Source organism: Entelurus aequoreus, linkage group LG14 (genome assembly GCF_033978785.1).
Source record: "Entelurus aequoreus isolate RoL-2023_Sb linkage group LG14, RoL_Eaeq_v1.1, whole genome shotgun sequence".
NCBI lineage: Eukaryota > Metazoa > Chordata > Actinopteri > Syngnathiformes > Syngnathidae > Entelurus > Entelurus aequoreus.
In genome coordinates, this window is record NC_084744.1 from 55,141,408 (window position 1) to 55,165,076 (window position 23,669).

The 23,669-nt window shown below is 38.5% G+C and overlaps 1 protein-coding gene across 2 annotated transcripts in view; it reads right to left on the bottom strand.

Moving 5' to 3' along the window:
* The window catches only part of anxa13l (annexin A13, like), a 29,230-nt gene continuing 5,561 nt past the window's right edge, over positions 1-23,669 (bottom strand). Inside the window, exons 3-11 of one of the 2 annotated variants that reach the window (XM_062070232.1) lie at positions 21,862-21,956; positions 21,614-21,784; positions 21,506-21,539; positions 16,987-17,066; positions 14,771-14,839; positions 9,671-9,772; positions 9,530-9,605; positions 4,921-5,033; positions 1-809 (exon numbers count right to left, since the gene is read on the bottom strand). In XM_062070232.1, the coding sequence (XP_061926216.1) occupies positions 690-809; positions 4,921-5,033; positions 9,530-9,605; positions 9,671-9,772; positions 14,771-14,839; positions 16,987-17,066; positions 21,506-21,539; positions 21,614-21,784; positions 21,862-21,956 (860 nt within the window). In that variant the 3' untranslated portion in view covers positions 1-689. The remainder of the gene's footprint in view (positions 810-4,920; positions 5,034-9,529; positions 9,606-9,670; positions 9,773-14,770; positions 14,840-16,986; positions 17,067-21,505; positions 21,540-21,613; positions 21,785-21,861; positions 21,957-23,669) is intronic. The other variant, XM_062070230.1, reaches the window with a different exon arrangement.

Consider the following 23,669-nt stretch of genomic DNA (forward strand, 5'->3'; position numbering starts at 1 on the left):
CAAAGACAAATTATTTAGCTATTTATTTTATTTGCATCAGTACGCCACTTTTTCCATCAAACATCCTTTAAATAACCCAGTGCATGAAATTAGCATATTATAGCAGCTACATATATTATTTTTACAGTAGCAGTTGCTTGCATGAATAGGGACGTTCAAGTCTTGTGTGTTCTATATCGGCAGTGCACACGCGATATCAAGTGCGATACTGCCCAATGTGTTGTGTGAAAGTGAGCGACAGAGAGAAATACATACAATTTAAGTGTCATTAAAAGGGCTTAAAGGGGAAAAAATCCCACAAGCCCTGAACGCCACACTTAAAACAGTTTGATTCGGCACTTATGTGTTGCAGCTGTGAATTATTTGCATTGTGTACTAGTCTAGACAAGGCATCTTTGAGGCAAATGATGTCACACAGGGATAGTGAAGCAAGTTAGCGAGCGGATTAAAGCGGAGTGTACAATATATTACCATGGCAGTTTCCACTGAGTGTAATAATCTTGGAAAAACTGTAAAAGGCAGTTGACATTTTGCTTTTTGGTCCACGCTGCAGAGACATTTGAGACACACCAGTGGACAGAGCGCTGACGGGGAGTATACGCCGAAGCATCGGGATAGTGAAGTGCACTGATGGAGGAGGTAGACGGGAAGATACGGGACTTTTGGTAGGGGACGAAGGAAAAAGGCCTTCAGTGCAGGATCTCCAGCAGGAGGCGCTTGAAGTCGCCGCCGCACTCCGAGTCCAGCGCGTCTTTGAGGGTGACGTCGTACTTCTCCAGGTACATGTCCTTCACCGTCTCCAGGTCGATCTGGGGGGGGGGAAGGGGCGGAGTTACCACAGAGAGCGCAGAAGGACGGAATCGAGCCACGAAGCACAACATGCAACATGTGAAAAGGTAACTATTCAGAAAAACAACCCCTCACCATAATTCCTCCGCTTACCCCTCTCGGTCAGTTTACGTGGTGTACCACTTGGTGGCTGAGTCGCTGTTGCTCCCAAACTCTTCCCTTTTCTTATAATAAAGCCGACATTGACTTTGTAATATTTAGGAGCGAGGAAATTTCACGACTGGATTTGTTGGTATCCTATGACAGTTCCACGCTGGAAATCACTGAGAGCGGCCCATTCTTTCACAAATGTTTGTAGAAACAGTCTGCATGCCTAAGTGCTTGATTTTATACACCTGTGGCCGGGCCAAGTGATTAGGACACCTGATTCTTATCATTTGGATGGGTGGCCAAATACTTTTGGCAATATAGTGTATTTAATGTTCGAACTGAGAAACTTAATTTCTTTTTGCAAATAATCATTGACTTAGAATTTAATGGCAACAACACATTGCAAAAAAGTTGGCACGGGGGCATTTTTGCCACTGCGTTACATGGCCTTTCCTTTTAACAACACTCAGTAAACGTTTGGGAATTGTTGAAGCTTTTTAGGTGGAATTATTTCCCATTCTTGCTTGATGTACAGCTTAAGTTTTTCAACAGTCTGTTGTGGTATTTTAGGTTTCATAATGAGATCTGGACTGGACTACAGGCAGGCCAGTCTAGTACCCGCACTCTTTTACTATGAAGCCACGCTGTTGTAACACGTGGCTTGGCATTGTCTTGCTGAAATAAGCAGGGGCGTCCATGATAACGTTGCTTGGATGGCAACATATCTTGCTCCAAAACCTGTATGTACCTTTCAGCATTAATGGCGCCTTCACAGATGTGTAAATTACCCATGTCTTGGGCACTAATACATCCCCATACCATCACAGATGCTGGCTTTTACACTTTGCGCCTAGAACAATCCGTATGGTTCGTTTCCTCTTTTGCCCGGAGGACACGACGTCCACAGTTTCCAAAAACAATTTGAAATGTGGACTTGTCAGACCACAGAACACTTTTATACTTTGCATCAGTCCATCTTAGATGAGCTCGGGGCCCGGTGTTTCTGGGTGTTGTTGATAAATGGCTTTTGCTTTGCATAGTAGCGTTTTAACTTGCACTTACAGATGCAGCGACCAACTGTAGTTACTGACAGTGGTTTTCTGAAGTGTTCCTGAGCCCATGTGGGGATATCCTTTACACACTCATGTCGCTTTTTGATGCAGTACCGCCTGAGAGATGGTAGGTCCGTAATATCAGCGCTTAATATATTGATATTACGGACCGTAGATGGTGAAATCCCTAAATTCCTTGCCATAGCTGGTTGACAAATGTTGTTCTTAAACTGTTCGACAATTTTCTCACGCATTTGTTCACAAAGCGGTGACCCTCGCCCCGTCCTTGTTTGTGAATGACTGAGCATTTCATGGAAGCTGCTTTTATACCCAATCATGGCACCCACCTGTTCCCAATTAGCCTGTTCACCTGTAGGATGTTCCAAATAAGTGTTTGATGAGCATTCCTCAACTTTCTCAGTCTTTTTTGCCACTTGTGCCAGCTTTTTTGAAACATGTTGCAGGCATCAAATTCCAAATTAGTTTTCCAGTTCGAATGTGAAGTATCTTGTCTTTGCAGTCTATTCAATTGAATATAGTTTGAAAAGGATTTCATTCACGATTTACACAACGTGCCAACTTCACTGGTTTTGGGTTTTGTACTTGCATACAGTTTCTGATTGCAATGTTGTAGAAATAGGATACAAAAATAAAGTATACTTAATTTCTCTTAAGAACTCTTTGGGCCCCGTTGACTCCTGTTATAACTGCTATTTTTAACAGACTGTAATCCTGGTATATTACTATGGTTTTTTTTATTTATTATTGAAAAATGAATTTCATTCTTGCTAATTTAAAAACAGGAAATTATTGTTTTGGGGTACTTGCGTCCCTTAACCACCAGATGGCGCCAAAAAACATAATTCATCATTCTCAGAGCTTTGATGAGAATGATTTAAATTGCCAAAAATGCAATGAAAATGATAACATGGCAGATACATATAACATAATTTTGTGAGTTCAATAAGCTAAACCAAGAACTGCCTGCGATTTCTCGGCATTTTAAAAATAATCTTTTTTTTTAAAATAAATGTCATGAATTATTAACCTTATCGAGGCTGTAAATACCCAGTTTCAAATACTTCACTCTGCAACTTGTGTTTTAGTACTATAGCACATTTTGCATTTTCCAGTTCGAAGAAAACTGTTGCAATTTTTTACAAACATTTAATAAAATATATATAAAGAAAACACATAAAAGAATAATTACAAAACGTTATATCAACAGATATATCTGAAGCTGTTAAAGATGTGAAGAGTTGAAAGTAAAATATATATATATATATATATATATATTGTTGACCTATAACACGTTTATGAGCGCTAAGAGTGTGTATAGTCAATCTTGAACTTGCAAAAGGACTAAACATGTTTGAGAAGAGTACCAGTGACAACAAAGGTTAAAAAAAAAAAGTGATGACAACCATAGAGCTGAAAATGTAACTTACGATGTGAGGAATTTGTTGCTGGATCATAGTTTATAGTGAATACTACATTTGTTGCAGTATATTTAACTTCGTCATTGTCGCAGCTGACAGTTGATTTGGCGGTGGTCTCACACACACACACACACACACACACACACACACACACACACACACAAACAATCTTGTATGCGTTACCTTCTTGAGACCTCTGAAAAATGCCTACCTCTTTAGGATCACCCTTTCTAGATATATAAAGATTTGTATTTACAACATTAATAATATATACATACTATGCACATATAAAAATGCAAGCTTTTAGTTATTTTATTTTTGTTTTTAATTCAATCAATCAATGTTTATTTATATAGCCCTAAATCACATGTGTCTCAAAGGGCTGCACAAGCCACAACGACATCCCCGTTTCTGGGTGTTGTTGATTTTAACTTGCACTTACAGACGTAGCGACCAACTGTAGTTACTGACGGTGGGTTCCTGAAGTGTTCCAAATTGATTTCTAATCTTCATTATTTACTCCAAGTTATTACAGTATGTCTCTACATACATATTTATTAATCTTTTTAATTAATGTTGGCCAAAAAAACACTTGTTATTACATATGTTGACCAGAGAGGGAGCACTTCAAATTTTTACACACACTTGTTATTTCATATGTTGACCAGAGGGGGAGCACTTTTAAAACCGACACACAGTAAATTGGAAAAATCCCTCCTTTTTGGGACCCCCCTCATTTTGATAGATTTCACCACCAGGGGGTGCAAATGAGACATTCTCTATTAGATGTGATGGTTTCCCGTATTGGGACCATGATTTATGTTCTAACTTGTTCACCGGTCCATATGGTACGTTTCCTTGTTGATGTCTCTAGAAGGGTAGAAATACAAGAACACACACACACACTCACACACACACACACACACACACACATTCTTGTATTTATTACCTTCTTGAGACCTGAGAAAAATGCCTACCTCTTTAGGACCACCGTATCTAGATATATAAAGATTTGTATTTACAACATTAATAATATATACAAACTTTGCAAATATAAAAAATGTAAGCTTTTAGTTATTTTTTCAAATTTTTTCTTTGTAATTGGTTTCTAATCTTCATTATTTACTCCAAGTTATTACAATATGTCCCTATATACATACTTATTTATTTATTTTTAATTAATGTTGGCCAAAAAAACACTTATTACATATGTTGACCAGAGGGGGAGCACTTCAAATTTTTACACACACTTGTTATTTCATATGTTGACCAGAGGGGGAGCACTTTTAAAACCGACACAGTCAATTGGAAAAATCCCTCCTTTTTGGGACCACCATAATTTTGATATATTTCACCACCAGGGGGTGCAAATGAGACATGATCTATCAGATGCATGATTTCGGTCCTAACTTGTTCACCTCGTATGGAAGGTACTTTTCCTTGTTGATGTCTCAAGAAGGGTAGAAATACAAGATCACACACACACTCACCTCAGAGCGACCGACAATGATGCGAATGAGCGTGTCCTCATCGGTGCCGATTCCTTTCATAGCACTGTTGAGACGACGAGCGAAGTACAGCTGTGGGTTCTTGGCACACCTCACTACAGAGGACACACATTCACAAATATTTAGTTACTAGATTCTATAAAAGTCCGATATAGGAACATGCATGTCAGGTAAAAGTTAAAAGTACCACCATAATGACCAACATTAAAATACAGTAGCGAAGTAGGCCTAAGTATTCATTAAAAACAAGACAAAGGTTTTATATAACAAGTATTTTTGGCCAGTGTAACTTAACTTAATTGGGGCGGTCTGCACCAGCTAAGCTAACAAACAAAGCCGCGCTAAAATCACAAGTCACTTGGCAACAGGCACCGACTTTTAAAGGCACGCACTCCGCTCTCATGAAACGTCTCTCAACTAACTCCTTTCCAGATATTAGATTTTTTTTCTTCTTTTTAAGTAATGCATTAACTACTTTGCCTGGTACATAATTCCAATTATCAAAGAGTATTTCAGTACTTTTTTGGGGGAAAGCAATTATTAACTATAACTAGAAGGGGCAATTCCTCGAGGAATTGCGTGTGAATGCTCCATTGCTGAAGTTGAAGTGAAATGCTGACAGGATGTAATATGAAAGAAAAGTTTGAATGTTGAAGAGCTGACGCTGAACTGAAATGCTAATGGATTGTAGAAATTGTTTACATGTTGAAATGGTTTTTATGTTGGAATGGTTTGAATGTTGAAGAGTTTAAATTTCCAGGAAAACCGAAATTTGGTTTGGAACTTGGGAAAGTGTTAGTTTGAATGTCCAGGATGAGTGGAATGGGTTAATGTTGGAATGGTTTGAATAGGTTGAAAAATGTGGGAATCGTGAAACTTGGAAAAATGTCCCATTCATTTCAATGGGAACTTCCTGGAATTTTGGGGTAAGCAGGATTTTTTTTGAAAATGATTCGGAGCATGAATGTCCTGAATGAGCTGAATTGGTTGGTGTTGGAATTGTTTGAATCGGTCAAGAAATGTTGAATTAGTAACAGTTTTTAATAGAGAAATTCCTGGAAAACCGGGAAAACCGGGAATTGTTCTAGTTCCTTAACCATATGAGGAGTGTTTTGAGAGTGGAACGGTTGAAATGGGTTGAAAAATGTGAAGGGAGTAGTCGAACTTAAGGGTGGAAATAAGTTACCAAAAAACAGGAATTCCTGGAATTTTGTTGAATGTGGCAAAAAAGGTAGTTTGAATTTCCAGAACGGTGTAATGGTTTGAATGGGTTAAAGAATGTGGGAATTGTGGAAATTTGAAAAATGGCTAATTCATTTTGAATGGGGAAAATGCAAAAAAAAAAAGAAGTAATTATGGGAAATCCGGGAATTTTTTTAGAATTGTTGAAGTAGAGCACACAATTCCTGAACAGGCTGAATATTTTGAAGTTGGAACGGTTTGACTCAGATGAAAAATGTGGAAGTTGTGGAACTTTGACGAATATCCCATTGATTTCAATGGGAATATCAGAAAAAATGGGAAAAACGGGAATTTTTTTGAGAATGGTAAAAAAAACTTGAATGGTCTAAATTAGTTGAAAATGTTGGTGTTGAAATTTTTCAAATCGGTCGAGAAATGTTGAAGTTGTAACATGTTGAATTGAGAAATTGTATAATGGAATTCCTGGAATTTCGGGAAAACCGGGAATTTTTTCAGTTCAAAAAACAACTTCGTTTTTTTTGTCCTGATTAAGAGGAATGTTTTGACGGTGGAACGGTTGAAATGTGTTGAAAAATGTGGGAGTAGTAGTCGCCAGAAAAAAGGGTGAAAATAGGGCTTTGGAAAACCAGGAATTGTGGAAAATCCTGGAATTTATTTGAACTTGGAAAAGGGGAAGTTTGAATTTCCAGGATGGTGGAATAGGTTGAAGGTGGAATGGTTTGAATAGGTTGAAACATGTGGAAATGGTGGAAGTTTGAAAAATGGCCAATTAATTTTGAATGGGGAAAAATGTCCCATTCATTTCAATGGGAACTTCCTGGAATTTTGGGGTAAGCAGGATTTTTTTTGAAAATGATTCGGAGCATGAATGTCCTGAATGAGCTGAATTGGTTGGTGTTGGAATTGTTTGAATCGGTCAAGAAATGTTGAATTAGTAACAGTTTTTAATAGAGAAATTCCTGGAATTTCGGGAAAACCGGGAATTGTTCTAGTTCCTTAACCATATGAGGAGTGTTTTGAGAGTGGAACGGTTGAAATGGGTTGAAAAATGTGAAGGGAGTAGTCGAACTTAAGGGTGGAAATAAGTTACCAAAAAACAGGAACTCCTGGAATTTTGTTGAATGTGGCAAAAAAGGTAGTTTGAATTTCCAGAACGGTGTAATGGTTTGAATGGGTTAAAGAATGTGGGAATTGTGGAAATTTGAAAAATGGCTAATTCATTTTGAATGGGGAAAATGCAAAAAAAAAAAAAAAAGTAATTATGGGAAATCCGGGAATTTTTTTAGAATTGTTGAAGTAGAGCACACAATTCCTGAACAGGCTGAATATTTTGAAGTTGGAACGGTTTGACTCAGATGAAAAATGTGGAAGTTGTGGAACTTTGACGAATATCCCATTGATTTCAATGGGAATATCAGAAAAAATGGGAAAAACAGGAATTTTTTTGAGAATGGTAAAAAAAACTTGAATGGTCTAAATTAGTTGAAAATGTTGGTGTTGAAATTTTTCAAATCGGTCGAGAAATGTTGAAGTTGTAACATGTTGAATTGAGAAATTGTATAATGGAATTCCTGGAATTTCGGGAAAACCGGGAATTTTTTCAGTTCAAAAAACAACTTCGTTTTTTTTGTCCTGATTAAGAGGAATGTTTTGACGGTGGAACGGTTGAAATGTGTTGAAAAATGTGGGAGTAGTAGTCGCCAGAAAAAAGGGTGAAAATAGGGCTTTGGAAAACCAGGAATTGTGGAAAATCCTGGAATTTATTTGAACTTGGAAAAGTGGAAGTTTGAATTTCCAGGATGGTGGAATAGGTTGAAGGTGGAATGGTTTGAATAGGTTGAAACATGTGGAAATGGTGGAAGTTTGAAAAATGGCCAATTAATTTTGAATGGGGAACATTGTCCCAGAAAAGGTAGAATTCTGGGAAATCTGGGAATTTTTGGAATTTGTCAAGGGAAAGCCTGTGATTCCCGAATAGGCTGAAAAGTTTGAAGTTGGAACGGTTTGAATCGGGTGAAAAATGTGGAAGGTAGAGCGCGCCAAAATCTGGAGAAGAATAATAATAGGTTGAAGTTGAATAATAATAATAAATAGATGGATTTTGGTGTAGAAAACCATATGTGTGAATGTTTTGGAGCAATCACTCAATAATTAGGAGCATGAATGTCCTAAATGAGCTGACTTGGTTGGTGTTGGAATTGTTTAAATCCGGCAAGAAATGTTGAAGTAGTAAATGGTATTAGGGAATTTCGGGAAAATCTGGATTTTTTTTAAACTTGGAAAAAAGGTAGTAGGAATTTCCAGAATGGTGGAATGTGTTAAAGGTGGAATGCTTAGAATGGGTTGAAGAATGTGAGAATTGTGGAAGTTTGAAGAATGGGAATTTCCCAAAAATTTCTGAATTTCGGGAAAAGCGTGAATTTTTTGGAAAAAAACTTGAATGGTCTGAATGAGTTGAAATGGTTGGTGTGGAAATTTTCCAAATCGGTCGAGAAATGTTGAAGTAGTAACACGTTGAATTGAAAAATTGTATTACGGAATCCCTGGAATTTCAGGAAAACCGGGAATTTTTCCAGTTCAAAAAACAACTTTATTTTTTGTCCTAATCAAGAGGAATGTTTTGACGGTGGAACAGTTGAAGTGGGTTGAAAAATGTGGGAGGAGTAGTCGCCAGAAAAAAGGGTGGAAATAGGGCTTTGGAAAACCAGGAATTGTGGAAAATCCTGGAATTTTTTTGAACTTGGAAAAGGGGAAGTTTAAATTTCCAAAATGGTTTGAATAGGTTGAAAAATGTGGAAATGGTGGAAGTTTGAAAAATGGCCAATTCATTTTGAATGGGAAAAATGTCCTAGAAAACCTGGAATTCTGGGGAAATCGGCTGAAAAATGTGGAACGTAGAGCGCGCCAAAATCTGGAGTAGAAGAATAAGTTGAAGAATAATAAATAAATGAATTTTGGTGTAGAAAACCATGTGTGAATGCTTTGGCGCATTCACACAATAACTTTTTAAAAGTAATTTGGCACACACTCCGCTCTCATGAAACGTCTCTCAACTAACTCCCTTCCAGATATTAGATTTTTTTTTTTTCTTTTTAAGTTATGCATGAACTACTTTGCCTGGTACATAATTCCATTTATCAAAGAGTAATTCAGTACTTTTTTGGGAGAAAGTAATGACTAACTATAATTAATTAAAGCACATTTAATTAGGGCGGTCTGCACCGGTTATCAGTCTCAGTAGATCACAAGCCCACAATAGTACACGCTATTTAATTTTTGCACGTTGTTTAGCGCATGGTATTTGGATCTTGGTCGATCAGGCCTCAAATACTGACACTATTAGGGGGTTATTTTGTTTATATCGTAAGAAAAGTGCGAAACTGCATACCTAGCGTGACGTAACACTCCTTTAAAGTTCCTGTGGCCTCCGCGTCGATGGTGTCCAGAATATCCTTCCCTGAAAGCTTCAACGCGGACAAAAGTTGAATGAGGCGCGTCAAGCCAGAGACACAAAATGACTCCCACTTACCGCTTCGTACGCCTTGAAAGTAGCCTGCAGCTGCATGTAGTTCCTGTTTGCCAGGATGAAGCTGAAGGTCGTCTCGTCCGTGCCAAACATGCCTTCTCCTGCCTGCGGGGGGTGCAAGTAAACGCGAGCGGAGAGGCCTTTCATTTGCAATCTGGGTCCAATTTGCAGAAAAGATGTAAACAAGCCACTTGGCTGGAAACACGTTTGATGCTGAACAGGAAGCTACTTCAGAGGCGGACGTGCTCCTTTTAAAAGTGCTAGAAAACATGCTTTTCTACAAAATTCTATCCACTTTTTTTGGTGGAAATATGTAAAACCTTTCAACGGTGCACATTTTAAACAGTAAATTAATGAGGGCTATATTTAGGTTTAAAGGGCTGTGTGGAGAGTAGTGTTGTCCTAATACCAATATTTTGGTACCGGTACCAAAATGTATTTCGATACTTTTTGATACTTTTTTACATAAAAGGGACCACAAAAAATGGCATTATTGGCTTTATTTTTAACAAAAAATCTTAGGGTACATTAAACATATGTTTCTTATTGCAAGTTTGTCCTTAAATAAAATAGTGAACATTAGGGATGATGTTTGATAAGAAATGATCGAGTTCGAGCTTATTATCGAATCCTCTTATCGAACCGATTCCTTATCGATTCTCTTATCGAATCCAGATAGGTTGTTGTGTATGGAAAAAAACACAATGTTTGGGTTAACAAAAGCTCACTTTTATTTTATAAGAAAAAAATAAAATAAATAAATAAATATTGACTGTTACCCCCCTAAAAAAATAAAATAAATAAATATTGACTGTTGTTACCCAAAGTATATTAAGTGGGATTTTTCAGAAAAACAAATATATACAGTAACACAAAAACAACCTGTCTCTGCGATCACTATAGGTGTATAAATAATAATATAGTGTTAAATAAAATCAGTCCCTTGGGCACAAAACTGAAAATAATACAGCTCTCCAAAAAGTGCACTTCTGCTGCTATTGGAACATCCTAACTACACACACAGGCAGACAGCTAACAAACAATCCAAGACGTCTAATAAAGTTCCAAAGCAGATTAATCCATTTAGGCTCTTTATTGTTGTTGATCTTGCTTTGTCTTTTCCTATCTTTACTTTTGTCTTGCACTGGACTGTTATTATTATTTTTTTTTTAAACTGAAATACACACAATGACAAATGTATAAGCTATGTGATTCAATTAACATACTGAAATGTAATACACAATATGTAAATATTAGCTTCACACAAATATACAGTACTATCATCAAACAAATACTTCTGAGTGTTGAAACTATTTCGATGGTGGAAATACACGACTGGCAGCCATTTTAAGTCCTCAAAACATCCATTGAAACAGTGCACAAAAATCGTTTTTCAATAAACATCTTAGTTTCAAATTTAACCACTTTCCAACTTAATATTGAGTTACATAAACAAGTTAAACAGTTTACTTACAGACTTATATTTTCCAAGGCTTGTAGGAGCTAACACAACTTGTCTACTTCTCAATTGTCTCATGAACTGAACAGACGTCGCCAACCCGGAAGTGGCTAGACTAATGACGCGTAGTATTTTCATATCACCACAAGGTGTCAGTAAGAGTCTACAATCAAATGGACATAACATTGCCCATTTGGGATTCGTTCCCAGGTATTCGAATAAAGAACCAACTATTTTTCTTTACTATAGTGGTCTCGATAACGGGTACCGGTTCTCAAAAAGGGATTCGAGTCAGAGGACTCGGTTTTTTTCTTATCGAAGAACCGGGAAAACCGGGTTCGAGCATCATCCCTAGTGAACATAAAAGACAACTTGTCTTTTATTAGTAAGTAAACAAACAAAGGCTCCTAATTTAGTCTGCTGACATATGCAGTAACACATTGTGTCATTTATCATTCTATTATTTTGTCTAAATTATTAAGGACAAGTGGTAGAAAATGAATTATTAATCCACTTGTTCATTTACTGTGAAAATATCTGCTCACTTTCTCTTTTAACATGTTCTATCTGTCATGATCTGTGGTCTGGATCATGTTTTTTGTTATTTTCTGTTATTTTAAGACTCCACTAGTTCCTGTTTTTGTGCATCTTTGTTTGTTTTAGTTTCCATGACGACTGATTAGTTTCACCTGCCTCATGTGTTCGGGACACGCACCTGCTCTAATCAGAGACTATTATTTAAGCCTGTCTTTACCAGTTAGTCATCCTGGCGTCATTGTTGGCTTCATGCCTTGCCAAGTAAGTTTTTGTTTGTTCATGCCACAGTTAGTGAGTTTTTGCCCTGTCCTTAGTTTATGCTAAGTGTTCGCTTTTGTTTCCTGCGCTAAAGTTGTGCCTTCGCCTTGTGCGCCTTTTTTGTTTGTACCTATTTGAGAGTCAAGATTAAATCATGGTCCTACCTTCAAATCCCATCCGGAATAGTCCGTTTGCTTCCTGGGAGAACAATCCTCGCAGTAAATTGCGAAAACCCCCTCGTCGTGACACTATCTACACTTCTGTTAAAATGTAATAATCACTTATTCTTCTGTTGTTTGGATGCTTTACATTAGTTTTGGATGATACCACAAATTTGGGTATCGATCCGATACCAAGTAGTTACAGGATCATACATTGGTCATATTCAAAGTCCTCATGACATAATTACTGAGTTTATAAACATAATATACATTTTTAAAAAACAAAAGATGTGATGACAAAAAATATTAACGTAATCATAGTAGTAGCGACGAGATACGCTCCTGTACTTGGTATCATTACAGTGGATGTTAAGTTAAGGGGTGTTTGTTTACATTGTGACGCCGGTGAGCTACGGTGTGTAGTGAAGCATGTTTAGCTATTTCTCATCCTCCAGTGATAATGCTACATGTAAGAAACTCACTTTATTTGTCGCCATGGAGACAAGGATTAGTGATTTAGAAGTAGCTAAAACACTGCAGACTGGGGCTGGACTTTAGCCGCGAGCTAGCTAGCCATGTCTTAAAGCACCTCTTCCTGAGGGCGGTTCAGTGTTATAACTTCACCTTTATGGTTAGTTTTTAAGCCAAAATGCGTCCGTTCTCCCTTTTCGGTCTACACACTGTGTCTGCTTGTAAGTACTCTGTGATTGTGCGCTGCCGAACATGCTCCTCTGCTCTTAAAACCAGCAATGACACGACGTGACAACGAAAAATGCCTACCTCTTTAGGACCACCCTTTCTAGATATATATAAATATTTGTACTTACAACATTAATAATATATGCAAATATAAAAAAGGTAAGCTATTAGTTATTTTTTTAAATTTTTTTGTTCGTAATTGGTGTCTAATCTTCATTATTTACTCCAAGTTATTACAGTATGTCTCTACATACATATATAATAATAATTTATTTTTCATAAATTTTGGCCAAAGAAACACTTATTACATACGTTGGCTAGAGGGGGAGCACTTCAATTTTTTTACACACACTTGTTGTTTCATATGTTGACCAGAGCGGGAACACTTTTAAAACCGACACACAGTCAATGTGAAAAATCCCTACTTTTTGTGACCACCCTAATTTTGATAGATTTCACCACCAGGGGGTGCAAATGAGACATTCTCTATCAGATGCATGATTTCGGTCCTAACTTGTTCACCGGTCCTTCATATGGACGGTACTTCTCCTTGTTGATGTCCCAAGAATGGTAGAAATACAAGAACACCCACATTCTTGTATTTGTTACCTTCTTGAGACCTCCGAAAAATGCCTACCTCTTTAGGACCACCCTTTATATATATATATATATATATATATATATATATATATATATATATATATATATATATATATATATATATATATATATATATATATATATATATATATATATATATATATATATATATATAAAGATTTGCATTTACAACATTAATAATATATACAAACTTTGCAAATATAAAAAAGGTAAGCTTTTAGTTATTTTTTCACATTTTTTGTTTGTAATTGGTGTCTAATCTTCATTATTTACTCCAAGTTATTACAGTATGTCTCTACATACATTACTTATTTTTCATTAATTTTGGCCAAACAAACACTTATTACATATGTTGGCCAGAGGGGGGAGCACTTCAATTTCTTACACACACTTGTTATTTCATATGTTGACCAGAGGGGGAGCACTTTTTTAAACAGACACACAGTCAATGTGAAAAATCCCTCCTTTTTGGGACCACCCTCATTTTGATAGATTTCACCACCAGGGGGTGCAAATGAGACATTCTCTATCAGATGCATGATTTATGTCCTAACTTGTTCACCGGTCCTCATATGGACGGTACTTCTCCTTGTGGATGTCTCAAGAAGGGTAGAAATACAAGAACACACACACACACACACACATTCTTGTATTTGTTACCTTCTTGAGACCTCCGAAAAATGCCCGCCTCTTTAGGACCACCCTTTCTATATATATATATAAATATTTGTATTTACAACATTAATCATATATACAAACTTTGCAAATATAAAAAAAGGTAAGCTTTTAGTTATTTTTTTACATTTTTTGTTCATAATTGGTGTCTAATCTTCATTATTTACTCCAAGTTATTACAGTATGTCTCTACATACATATTTATTTATTTATTTATTTTTCATTAATTTTGGCCAAACAAACACTTGTTATTACATACGTTGGCCAGAGGGGGAGCACTTCAAATTTTTCATACACACTTGTTATTTTATATGTTGACCAGAGCGGGAACACTTTTAAAACCGACACAAAGTCAATGTGAAAAATCCCTCCTTTTTGGGACCCACCCTCATTTTGATAGATTTCACCACCAAGGGGTGCAAATGAGACATTCTCTATTAGATGCATGATTTATGTCCTAACTTGTTCAACGGTCCTCATATGGATGGTACTTCTCCTTGTTGATGTCTCAAGAAGGGTGGAAATACAAGAACACTGCTGCTTTTGGAACCTTAAGGGCACACGCCCGAGGGATCAATAAACTTTGATCTAATCTAATCGTGTGAATAACGTTACAGGCTCACATTCCGAAACATTAGAATCCTGTGGATTTGCAGACATAGAATAAGATTATGAATAAGTGTGAGAAAGCACCTCAAACAAGGAGGCGGCGTCCTGTTCGGCTAAGTCCTCGTCCACCTCGTAGCCCTCATCCCTGCTGGCCTGTTCGATGACAAGATTTAGTGGAAAATACAAAGCGAGGGATTAGACAAACATCCCCCCCATAGGTCGTCGTCATCTGCAACACATTCATAGGGACATATTTGTTGTGTTTGTGGTTTCTTTGGAGTGGAAGGAAGGAAGGGAGGGTGGGTGAGGGGGTGGGGTATGCAGGCACAACAATGGCGCCCTGTGTCTATAAAACGTCTAAGTGGGCCGATACAAGCATGACTATTGTGTGAGAATTGTCAAAGCAAAATTCCATATTAGATCGTGACTTACACTATAGATCTGATCAGATAGGTCTTTATTGTCATTGCACAAGTACAACGAAACTTTGTTTTCAGCACAAACCTGTTCAAGATTAGACAAACAGTGTACAGGGTTACAGAACAGGAACGCTGATTGGTCGCCACAAGGCACCCCGTAAAAGATAAGAGAAAGGTAAAACGCTGGGGAAAAAGATGAGTAAAAAAAATACAATCTAGACTGGGCTCCTAAGGGGGCCTAGTCTGGAGTGGGAAAAAACCTCCATGCAATGCACACATAAACACGTTACATTTAATCACGACGACTCGCAACAGAGGGGCGGGGAGCTTCTCCATGATGTGATCCATCTTGCGATTCAGTTCAGAAATCACCACAGTCTGTGTTCCCACAGCCCTGCCCAAACCATCCATTACAAGCGGTGGTGAAGGTGGGGGAGGGGGGGAGGGGTGTGCCCAATTGTCTTGGGTGTGATGATGTAATGTTTTTATAGACTGAGGCCGGTCTAAGTTCGACTCCAGGTGTCGTTGAGGGAGGTCAAAAGCATCCATCATTGAGGTGTCCTCGGGGGTGTTTTTGAAAACAGCCTCGTCCTGTTTTCACAGCGTCAAGGCCATTCGAGGGAGTCAAATCGTAGATTAGGATGTTTGTTTTCCGCGAGCAGACAAAACAATGACTTGTCTGTTCTATTCGTCCATGCTGGGTGCTCTCATATTCAATTCAGGACGTTTCGATTTGAGGACAGCGCAAAGAAAGAGGCTTCAAAAAAGTTCAGACAAGACAAAAACAAAGAGAGCAAGCTGGGAGAAGAGGGAGCGGAAAAAATGCGACCGCCCTCACCAGAGGCAAGACAGAAAAAATAAAAAAATTGCCATATATTGCCAAAATGTATTTGGCCACCTTCCTTGACTCACATATGAACTCGAAGTGTCATCCCATTCCTAACCCATAGGGTTCAATATGATGTCGGTCCACCTTTTGCAGCTATTACAGCTTCAACTCTTCTGGGAAGGCTGTCCACAAGGTTGCGGAGTGTGTTTATAGGAATTCTCCACCATTCTTCCAAAAGCGCATTGGTGAGGTCACACACTGATGTAGCCTGGCTCTCAGTCTCCGTTCTAATTCATCCCAAAAGGTGTTCTATCGGGTTCAGGTCAGGACTCTGTGCAGGCCAGTCAAGTTCATCCGCACCAGACTCTGTCATCCATGTCTTTATGGACCTTGCTTTGTGCACTGGTGCACAGTCATGTTGGAAGAGGAAGGGCCCCGCTCCAAACTGTTCCCACAAGGTTGGGAGCATGGAATTGTCCAAAATGTTTTGGTATCCTGGAGCATTCAAAGTTCCTTTCACTGGAACTAAGGGGCCAAGCCCAACAACCCCACACCATAATTCCTCCTCCACCAAATTTCACACTCGCCACAACACAGTCCGAAATGTAGCGTTCTCCATTCATCACTCCACTGCTCTAGTCCGGTGGCGACGTGCTTTACAACACTGCATCCAACGCTTTGCATTGGACTTGGTGACGTATGGCTTAGATACAGCTGCTCGGCCATGTAAAACCCATTCCATGAAGCTCCCTGCGTACTGTACGTGGGCTAATTGGGAGGTCACATGAAGTTTGGAGCTCTGTAGCAACTGACTGTGCAGAAAGTCTTTGCACTATGCGCTTCAGCATCCGCTGACCCCTCTCTGTCAGTTTACGTGGCCTACCACTTGGTGGCTGAGTTGCTGTTGTTCCCAAACTCTTCCACTGTCTTATAATAAAGCCTACAGTTGACTTTGGAATATTTAGCAGCGAGGAAATTTCACGACTGGATTTGTTGCACAGGTGGCATCCTATGACAGTTTTGGGATCAGGTGAATTAAAAATAAAACGTACCTGCAGGAGTGATGTGAGAAGGTTCTTCACGTCTCCGCTGGTGTCATCCTCGATATCGGCTGTCAGGTCCTGTTCATGCACTGCAGAATCATTGGAAGTTACTTCCGGCAATAATAGTTGTCTTTAATGTACAGTACAGGCCAAAAATTTGGACACACCCTCTCCTCATTCAATGTGTTTTCTTTATTTTCATGACTATTTACATTGTAGATCAGGGGTCCCCAAACTATGTACCAAGTTAAAAAAAACAATTATCATAATTTTTTTAAATTATTATTTAAAAACAAATCGGTCCTTTGTAGTCCATTTTCTACCGCTTGTTACTCGGTGTCATATTCTGTAAAAATGCATTTTCCCATCGATAACGTGGCATCATCGCACTCAATATATATACTAGGGCTGCAACTAACGATTAATTTGATAATCGATTAATCTGTCGATTATTACTTCGATTAATAATCGGATAAAAGAGACAAACTACATTTCTATCCTTTCCAGTATTTTATTGAAAAAAACCAGCATACTGGCACCATATTGTGGACATTGGGGATGCGGCATACACCAATAATAACACAGAAATGTAACTCATCAGAACTGAATCTTGTACACGTTTCTGTTGTGAATAATAAAGGATTCATTTTAGGCTGCCTCTGAATAATAGCATGAAATATTCCAGCACCTTCATAACGTTTAGTTATACTAAAGCGTCACTCAAATCTAAATATATTTATATAGCTTTATCAGCCCGGCTACATTGATCCATTATGAAACCAACCTGAGATATTTCTGTCCGTTACGTTTATTTCGAAATTGGTAAGCGTGCGTTTTCTCTCTCAAAACGGAGTCAAATGTGCCGAAGACACATTATCAGCCCCGCGTTGCAACAAAGGCATAACTTTAACGTTACTCACAAAAAAGCTGAACTCATGAATGCTTGTTGCCACTATGGACTTAAAAAGTTACGTACTGTGAGTTCTTCCCTTCATCCATGGCTTCAACATGTCTCCTTTTGCAGGTGCTTCTGAAGCAATGTTGTACTTCCGTGCCATTTTGCAGGAAACTGTCTTCTTTGAAGTCTTTAAAGTGAAGTGTTCCCACACTTTTGACGACTTAGGTCGTACACTTTTCTCCATTGAAGCAATAACCTCAAGATGTTTCTCCGCTAAACTATCCGTAGTGTTTTCCTGCGCCATTTTTCAAATTTTTCCAGCAAAGGAGACACCGTCGTCACGTGAGCTGCACATGACACATCATTGGCTAGCTTACGCCACCTCATGAGACGTAGCCTCAGCGCCGCCCTGGCGCTGTTTTGTACTGTTTTTGTACTTATTTTGATTATTGTTTCTCAGCTGTTTGTAAATGTTGCAGTTTATAAATAAAGGTTTAAACAACAAAAAAATAACCAAAAAAAAAAAAAAAGCCTCCGCGCATGCGCATAGCATAGTTCCAACGAATCGATGACTAAATTAATTGCCAACTATTTTGGTAATCGATTTAATCGATTAGTTGTTGCAGCCCTAATATATACATACAGGACTGTCTCAGAAAATTAGAATATTGTGATAAAGTCCTTTATTTTCTGTAATGCAATTTAAAAAAAACAAAAATGTCATACATTCTGGATTCATTACACATCAACTGAAATATTGCAAGCCTTTTATTATTTTAATATTGCTGATTATGGCATACAGCTTAAGAAAACTCAAAAATCATATCTCAAAAAATTTAAATATTTCCTCAGACCAAGTAAAAAAAAAAAGATTTATAACCGCAAAACAAAATCAAACATTTGAAAATGTCAATTAATGCACTCCGTACTTGGTTGGGAATCCTTTTACACGGATTACTGCACCAATGCGGCGTGGCGTGGAGGCAATCAGCCTGTGGCATTGCTGAGGTGTTATGGATGCCCAGGATGCTTCAATAGCGGCCTTTAGCTCATTTGCATTATTGGGTCTGGTGTCTTTCAGCTTCTTCTTCACAATACCCCACAGATTCTCTATGGGGTTCAGGTCAGGCGAGTTGGCAGGCCAATCGAGGACAGTAATGCCATGGTCAGTACACCAGTTACTGGTGGTTTTGGCACTGCTGGATCATGCTGGAAAATGAAATCATCATCTCCATAGAGCTTTTCAACAGATGGAAGCATGTAGTGCTCTAAAATCTCTTGGTACACAGCTGCATTGACTCTGGACTTGATGAAACACAGTGGACCAACACCAGCAGCTGACATGGCTCCCCAAACCATTGCTGACTGTGGGAACTTCACGCTGGATTTCAAGCAACTTGGATTTTGCTCCTCTCCAGCCTTCCTCCAGACTCTAGTGCCTTGACTTCCAAATGAAATACAAACCTTGCTTTCGTCTGAAAACAGGACTCTGGACCACTCTGCAACTGTCCAGTGCTTCTTTTCCGTAGCCCAAGTCAGACGCTTCTAGAGATTTTAGAGCACTACATGCTTCCATCTGTTGAAAAGCTCTATGGAGATGATTTCATTTTCCTCCATGCCACGCCGCATTGGTGCAGTAATCCGTGCAAAATGATTCCCAACCAAGTACTGAGTGCATTAATTGACATTTTCAAATGTTTGATTTTGTTTTGCTGTTATAAATCTTTATTTTTTATTTGGTCTGAGGAAATATTCTAATTTTTTGAGATGGGATTTTTGAGTTTTCTTAAGCTGTATGCCATAATCAGCGATATTAAAATAATAAAAGGCTTGCAATATTTCAGTTGATGTGTAATGAATCCAGAAGGTATGACATTTTCATGTTTTTTTTAATTGCATTACAGAAAATAAAGGACTTTATCACAATATTCTAATTTTCTGAGACAGTCCTGTATGTGTGTGTGTGTGTATATATACACATTCTGTGTATATATATATATATATATATATATATATATATATATATATATATATATACATACATACAGCCCGGCAGTTTGGGGACCCCTGTTGTAGATTGTCACTGAAGGCATCAAAACTACACGTGGAGTTATGTACTTAACAAAAAAAGGTGAAATAACTGAAAACAGGTTTTATATTCTAGTTTGTTCTTTGCTCGGATTACTGCTTTGCACATTCTTGGCATTCTCTCCATGAGCTTCAAGCACACGTGTGAAGTGAAAACCATTTCAGGTGACTACCTCTTGAAACTCATGGAGAGAATGCCAAGAGTGTGCAAAGCAGTAATCAGAGCAAAGGGTGGCTATTTTGAAGAAACTAGAATATAAAAGATGTTTTCAGTTATTTCACCTTTTTTTTGTTAAGTACATAACTGCACATGTGTTCATTCATAGTTTTGATGCCTTCAGTGACAATCTACAATGTAAATAGTCATGAAAATAAAGAAAACGCATTGAATGAGGAGAAGGTGTGTCCAAACTTTTGGCCTGTAATGTATTCATCCCAGTGAAACCCTATAACTGTACTACTATTTGCTTTGTAAAATAGTAAATGTTTCTACACATGCTAAAAGACAAAACTTTGGTCAGCTTTGTATATTGCTGCAATCTATCAAATCCAAATATTTCTTTTTTTAAATATATAATGTTTATATGGAGTTGAATTTTAAATATATGCAATTTCTATAATGCACACGTGTTAAAAGTGCAATTTCAAAGTTGATGATGTGCATTTATGGCAAGCAGAGCAATTTTTTATTTCAACTATTTTCTTATTTTCAACAAAAAAAGGAGGGAAAATTAAGAAAAAAAGGGGGGGGAAATGAAAAAAATAAATAATATAAAAAATATATAATAATTAATTAATTAAACAAATTAATTGATAGATTACTCGACTGCTAAAATAATCGATATGATAATATTAGTTTGCCGAGTAAAAATCCACGGCTGTAAAACGTGCATAAAGACACGATAAATTTTAAAAAACTAAAAACAATAAAGGGTGAGCTTGGCGTTGTTGGCGTGACCCCAGGATGCAGGGACGAGAGGCGACGTGCGGATAGTAAAATATTTTGAAAAAAATCAAACAAAATGAAATAAGATAGTAATTGAAAAAATAAGTCAACACTCAGGCGGGGGTAAAGTAGCTGAGAGTGAAGACAAACAGGAAGTGGAATGCAAAATAAGAGCGCTGGACAGGAACTAGATGCTAAAAACCTGTCACGATCGCATCAATGCTACTAACTTCACAGAGTATTATTTATTTATTTTGATTGCTTATGGAGTATATTGTGAATAAATTGAGAACAGGAAGTGAACAAAAGTTTCAGCAACTGCTATATAAAAGAAAAGGGGTCGGATTAAATAAGCTCTGCTTCTTCCTACTCCTTTTCGAACATGTTGCAAAGACAAATTGGAAATTGTGATGTATCATGTTGTATGCTTGCATGTTTCAAATAAACTCAAACTCAACTCAACTGCTAACACAACATGATTGGTGTGCAGGCCAGGGTCACCATGGCAACGATCAAGCCCCACTATACCCACCAACATGATTTAAAAGGTGTATCTTGTACATTTTGATGATGATTTACCCAATAATAGAACCTACCTTGGGCATATGCTTCTTTGTAGTCCATGATGTCCTGACAGAAAGAGAAGAAAAAAATGTTGAGGGACCCATCTGGACAAACGGGAACATGCAAGACAGCGGCCACACCTGATTGGTCGACGTGCACAGGATCTCCACCAGCACCGCCTCGTCCGTGCCCGCCCCCTTCATGGCCTTCTTCAGCTCCTTGGCGAAGTACCGGTTGGGAGCGTCCAGCATGGCCACGATGGCGTTCTCCAAGTTCCCGGTCAGCTCCTTCCTCAGGACCTCCTCCAACTCCTCAAAAAAGGTAGAGATGCACCAGATTGCCGACGGGCGGAGAGACACGGGGAGGTAAAAAGGCGGGGGGGACTTACATCGTCGTACTTTTCAAAATAGGCCTGCTTGATCTCCAGACGCTGGGCCGCGGAGCGATTGGCCAATATTTGAATAATGGGCTCCTCGTCGGTGCCTGGGGAATAAACACAACACTTCTTCTCTCAGACTCCCGCCATTTAAATATGCAACCTCGACACAGACGTCATAAAGTCGTCAAAGCTCGCCTTTTTTAGCATTAACACAAATACGGTGGTCTATTATTATTATTACAATTATCAATTGTACACACAGTCTTAGTAGATCACACGCAACACGGCCACTAATAGTACACGCTATTTTATAGTTTGCACACGCTGTTTAGCGCCTGGTATTTAGATCTTGCTAGATCAGGCCCCAAATACTTATACTAATATTGGGTTATTTTTTTACAGTTGTCAGCTAGCGATTAGCATACTAGTTGTCAGATAGCGATTATCACACTCGTTGCCAGCTAGCGATTATCGCACTCGTTGTCAGCTAGTTATTAGCGCACTAGTTGTCAGATAGCGATTAGCGCACTAGTTGTCGGCTGGCACACATTCTGCTCTCATGAAATGTCCCTTAACCAACTACATGCCAGCTATTTCATATTTTGTTTTTTAAGTATTGCATTAATTACTTTACCTGGTAAATAATTACACTTCTCAAGGAGTAATTCAGTTAATAAATGACTAATTATAAAAACTTTTTTTTTAAATAATTTGCCGAACACTGGTGTGTCCATGGTGAGGGCCACATAGTACATGCAAAAAAACACAAATAAGGTGGTCTACACTAATTATCAATTATACACACAGTCTTAGTAGATCACACGGCCACTAATAGTACACACTATTTTATAGTTTGCACACGCTGTTTAGCGCCTGGTATTTGGATGTTGGTAGATCAGGCCCCAAATAGTAATACTAATATTGGGTAATTTTTTTACAGTTGTCAGCTAGCGATTAGCGTACTAGTTGTCAGCAAGCGATTATCGCACTAGATGTCAGCTAGTTGTCAGCTGGCGATTGACGCTGAAGTTGTCAGCTAAAGATTGACGCACTAGCTGTCAGCTAGCAATTAGCATACTAGTTCTCAGCTAGCGATTAGTGCACTACTTGTCAGCTGGCAATTATCGTGCTAGTTTTCAGTTAGCGCTTAGCGCTCTAGTTGTCAGCTTGCGAATAGCGCTAGTTGTCAGCCAGCGGTTAGGGCACTATTTGTCAGCTGGCGATTGACGCTGAAGTTGTAAGCTAAAGATTGACGCACTAGCTGTCAGCTAGCGATTAGCATACTAGTTCTCAGCTAGCGATTAGCGCACTACCAATTACCGTGCTAGTTTTCAGTTAGCGCTTAGCGCTCTAGTTGTCAGCTTGCGAATAGCGCTAGTTGTCAGCTCGCGGTTAGGGCACTATTTGTCAGCCGGCGATTGACGCTCAAGTTGTCAGCTAAAGATTGACGCACTAGTTGTCAGCTAGCGATTAGCATACTAGTTCTCAGCTAGCGATTAGCGCACTACCAATTACCGTGCTAGTTTTCAGTTAGCGCTTAGCGCTGTAGTTGTCAGCTTGCGAATAGCGCTAGTTGTCAGCTAGCGGTTAGGGCACTATTTGTCAGCTGGCGATTGGCGCTCAAGTTGTCAGCTAAAGATTGACGCACTAGTTGTCAGCTAGCGATTAGCATACTAGTTCTCAGCTAGCGGTTAGCGCACTACTTGTCAGCTGGCAATTACCGTGCTAGTTTTCAGTTAGCGCTTAGCGCTCTAGTTGTCAGCTTGCGAATAGCGCTAGTTGTCAGCCAGCGGTTAGGGCACTATTTGTCAGCTGGC